The sequence below is a fragment of the Pyxicephalus adspersus genome, chromosome 7 (assembly GCF_032062135.1).
Source record: "Pyxicephalus adspersus chromosome 7, UCB_Pads_2.0, whole genome shotgun sequence".
NCBI classification, from domain to species: domain Eukaryota; kingdom Metazoa; phylum Chordata; class Amphibia; order Anura; family Pyxicephalidae; genus Pyxicephalus; species Pyxicephalus adspersus.
The window spans coordinates 581192-585249 of NC_092864.1; the positions used below are offsets into that span (position 1 = coordinate 581192).

At 49.3% G+C, this 4058-nt stretch overlaps 1 protein-coding gene across 1 annotated transcript in view; it reads right to left on the reverse strand.

The window, feature by feature from the left end:
- Positions 1–1052: 1052 nt before the first annotated feature.
- The window catches only part of PHGDH (phosphoglycerate dehydrogenase), an 11108-nt gene continuing 8102 nt past the window's right edge, over positions 1053–4058 (reverse strand). The window contains exons 10-13 of the mRNA XM_072416901.1: positions 3186–3318; positions 2649–2773; positions 1674–1869; positions 1053–1248 (exon numbers count right to left, since the gene is read on the reverse strand). Coding sequence (XP_072273002.1) covers positions 1121–1248; positions 1674–1869; positions 2649–2773; positions 3186–3318 — 582 coding nt within the window. The 3' untranslated portion in view covers positions 1053–1120. The remainder of the gene's footprint in view (positions 1249–1673; positions 1870–2648; positions 2774–3185; positions 3319–4058) is intronic.

Genomic DNA, 4058 nt, shown 5'->3' on the forward strand with positions numbered 1-4058 from the left:
GCATGAAGATGTAGCTGCACGGAATGTTAGAGGTGGATCCATCCACAAAGAAGATGTAGACCAGGGGTTGGCAAACTCTGGCCTTTGGGCCAGATACGGCCTAGCCGGTAGTTCGTTCCGGCCCAATGCCCCCTGGCTGATCCGGCCAAATGCCAGAAGGATCTGCCGGGGGGCATTAGGAACTACTGGAGCCGGAGCTCCTATGCTGTCTCCTTGCTGTTGCTCCTGTATTACCGAGGCCGGTGTTGATATGCCGTGGTAAATAGGGAAGGCTCCCTGAAGGTAAATCCCTATCCTCCGCAATCCATAAGGCGGAGAGGGACTTCACTTCAGGTGCGTTACCTGGTGGTGGGCGGAGCTATTAGGATTGGACTTAATGTCTCGCCTAGCGTGCTCCCGCCCACACCTGAAATGGCCTAGTGGCCATAAAAGTTTGCCCAGCCCTGATGTAGACAAAAAGAATGTTACCGACTCGTGAATTTGTCTCCTGGACCTGGCATGGGTCACATATACACTCAGCCAACCCTCTATAATTGATCACACCCAGGCAGGTGCAGTTTTCTTGATGGTCGATCCCCTATATATTCTACTCACCTGTGTTCTGTGCACAGTACTCATATGCTGATATTTCGGGTCCTGAATGGGTCAATTTTCCATTTTCTCTCTGTTCTACAATCCCGCTGACCGGATTGCACGAAGCTCCCAGGATTTCCAGGATTTGAATATTTATATATTAGATATTTTTGGGACGTGGCTCAGATTTAAGTTTTCATTATCTGGCCTTGGCTTTGTTCTTCCTATTGGTGAGATTTGCAGGGAAATTATTAACGCAGACAGGTTGACCTGCAGGGCTTGGAGAAGTCATTTAGCTCAGACCCGGCTGTAGCTTCTAAACTTTGGAACAGACATTTCCCACAATCAGCAAATTCGGCCACCTTCATCCCGACGGGCACTTCCAGATCTAAAAGTTTCTATCTATAGGATTAGAAGATTTATTGTAGATTCCCTTTCCCCCTATCCAGGACAGTATTCATATCTCAAGACACAACAAGTCCCAGCAATACTTTATTGACTAATAACAAGAATATGGCACTATGATTGGTCGGAGTAGATCAGGTGATTAGAGAGTGATCTGAAGACATGATCCCAGGGTAGACAGATTGGGGAGAGGTCCGGAGATGGCCGCTATGCTGTACCCTCCGGCCCTGTGGAATGATTCTAGGTGATGTCCGGTGGATGAGAGGAGCTCTGCGCAAGACAAAGAGGAATGGTTAGTGTAAAGGGTTACCCAGATGTAACATGACTTATTTGTGGGAAGATTTCTACATAAAGATATGTTTGTTGTGTTGTTGGGGGGCTGATATGTTCGGGGCCCCTTCTATACAAGATTATATGTGGATGGGATACACCAGCACCCAACACTTCCAGATTCATAGATTCCTCAGGAGAAAACCTACAAACCCCACATGGCCAATATTGTGGGGTCAGCAGGGCCATTACCCCCTTTACTGTTCTTCTGTAACCCCCCTGTAACATAGATTGTTCTGAGCTCTCTCAGGGGTTGTTGGGTCTGTTCACTGAGCTGCCATATTTGGGGTATTTCACAGATATCTATGCTGGTCTTCGGAGCACTTTACGGCCGGGTGGACTGAGCCAATGGAATGGTCACTTACCTAGAAGTTTGCCCACACGAGCCTCACTGGTCCATAAGATTATTGTCCCGCTCAGCGACACCGGGCTCCGGAAATGTGAAGGCCCGGCTTGCAGCAAACACGGTACAGTGCCACTCACACCTCCAATTAGACGAATGTCCCCTGCAGATACCTCCAGCCTGGGCTCTGTGGAGTCTACGGAATGGCGGGACGTCACCTGGGCCAAAAAGGAAATATATCAGCCAATCAGTAACCAGACAGAGCAGGGAATCTGAGATGGTGGGAGAAGGCAGGAAGGCAATATATGACTGGGTATGACTGGGCCCCGGCTATATTCCATGTTTATATCAGTGAGGGTCCAAGTGGTGAGCCAAGGTCTCTCTAACATTACGGCCCTGACAGATCCGTGTATGGGGATCCCAGCCCATAAACCTGCTCCTTGGGGGTGGGATTTATGTACACCATGTGCTTATATCTAACTCCACCCCCAATTCATGGAGCCTGGAAAGCCCCGAGATAACAGCCTGGAGCCCCTTGTGGTCAACCTGACACACTTCCATCTCCTCTCTTCTACTCTTTACACCCATTTTGAATCACATTTTCATTTCATTTTCACCCTTTCAGCCCAAACAAGAAGTTTTGAAGTAACGGCTCCTGGATTCTGAGGAACCACATGGGAACAGAAAATTCTGTTCTTCTAAAGTTTTTTAACCTAAACCAAATTGACAAGAACCCAATGGGAGGTGTCATGTCCTCAGTAGTGCCCCCTATGGTGGACATTGTTTTATGAAAGCTGAAGTCAGGATCTAGAAGGTCATAATGGAGTCCAGGTACGACCTCTGTGCCTTGGCCCTCCTCACCGATGTGTCACCGGTTCCTTTTTGACACCTTTTACCTTCCTGAATGGTCCATCTCATTACATCTGGAAGGATATGAGCAGCCATATTGGGGTCCAGGGAATGGAAGGATGCCACGTGTGGTTGGAGGTGACCTCACCTGGATTCCAACTTCCTTGGCAAACAGAGAAGAATTCACCAGGTTGACTTTCTTGTCTGAGTTTTGGAGAAGACCGATGGCCATGGCAGAGCAGAGGAAGGAGCCGGAGCTTTTCAGAGAGTCTCCTGATTCCGGAAAATACAAATTCACAAATTTATAAAACAAGATGACAACTGACCCGGCATGACCACATTGTCCTAACTGGATGCCAGGAGTATCGATTGCAGCTGAAGCTCACACTACATGCATAGCTGTCAGAGGGGAGAATCCTCAACACTCGGCCTGACATTCAGCCACATGGGGGAGCGAGGGAAACCGGAAAATCCAGGGGTCAGAGACATGCACAGAGAATCAAACAGAGGGGCAGAGGGGGCACAGGGACAGAGAGGGTACAGGGACAGAGAGGGTACAGGGGGCAGAGAGGGCACAGGGGGCAGAGGGGCTAAAGGGGGCAGGGAGCACACAGGGGCAGAGAGCGCACAGATGGGGGACAGGCAGGGGGTCGGAGGCCCCTTTCAGTGGTCACCCCTGACTCACCTGATGTGGTCACCTGGACCTCTCCACTGATTTCTGGCACCAGGGATCGGAGGAGAACCCCGAGAACCTCTCCCAGCTTGATCCAGGGTTTGGTTTGGGGGGACAATGCCTTGGTGAGGGCCGGAGCATTTACCTGCGAGGGAGGAGAGCAAATATCAGTCTGCACATTGTGATTATTCTACTTGGTGGAGCCCCCTCTGTCTAATTAGTGAACTGCTGAATATCCAAGGACTCTTTTCCTGTGGAATGAAGAATACGGCAGATATCAGCAGGAACACCGCTGACATTTTATGATTTTTCATGATTGCTGTTCCATATTTCCCCGCTAATTGCTGCCTGCATATCAAGCTGTTGTATTAGCAACCCTTCTATATGACAGCTGCAAAAGGACCAATTAGCCCCATGGAGTATGTAACAATGTGAAGAGATTCACCTGTACAGATAATACCATACAGGAACACGACTGCATGGAGTGTGTCAGAGTCATGTGTGAGTTGTGAGGCCGGCGGGGGCAGTCATACAGAAACCAGAAAATCTGACATTTATTACTTCCTCAATAGAAAGGAGAAACTCATTGGTGACTCATAGGTGACACCACAAAAGCCATACCCCCCCCCCCACATGACCGGGCTAATACCCTCATGGGGGGGCAGTGTCAGACATTGAAGGGGAACTCTACAGACACATCAGGGGGTAACAGGCCCAGAGGTTGGGGGGAGTGGTGGTACGTTACCCTTTAAATGTTGTGAGGGAACATTTGGGGAACAATTAGTTTTAGGGTTCAGTAGGGGTCATATATTGAGGTGCAGGAAGGGGGGTAAATGTTTAAGTTCTTACAGGGAGATGGTTGTTGGGATTGGATAGGAGGGGGGC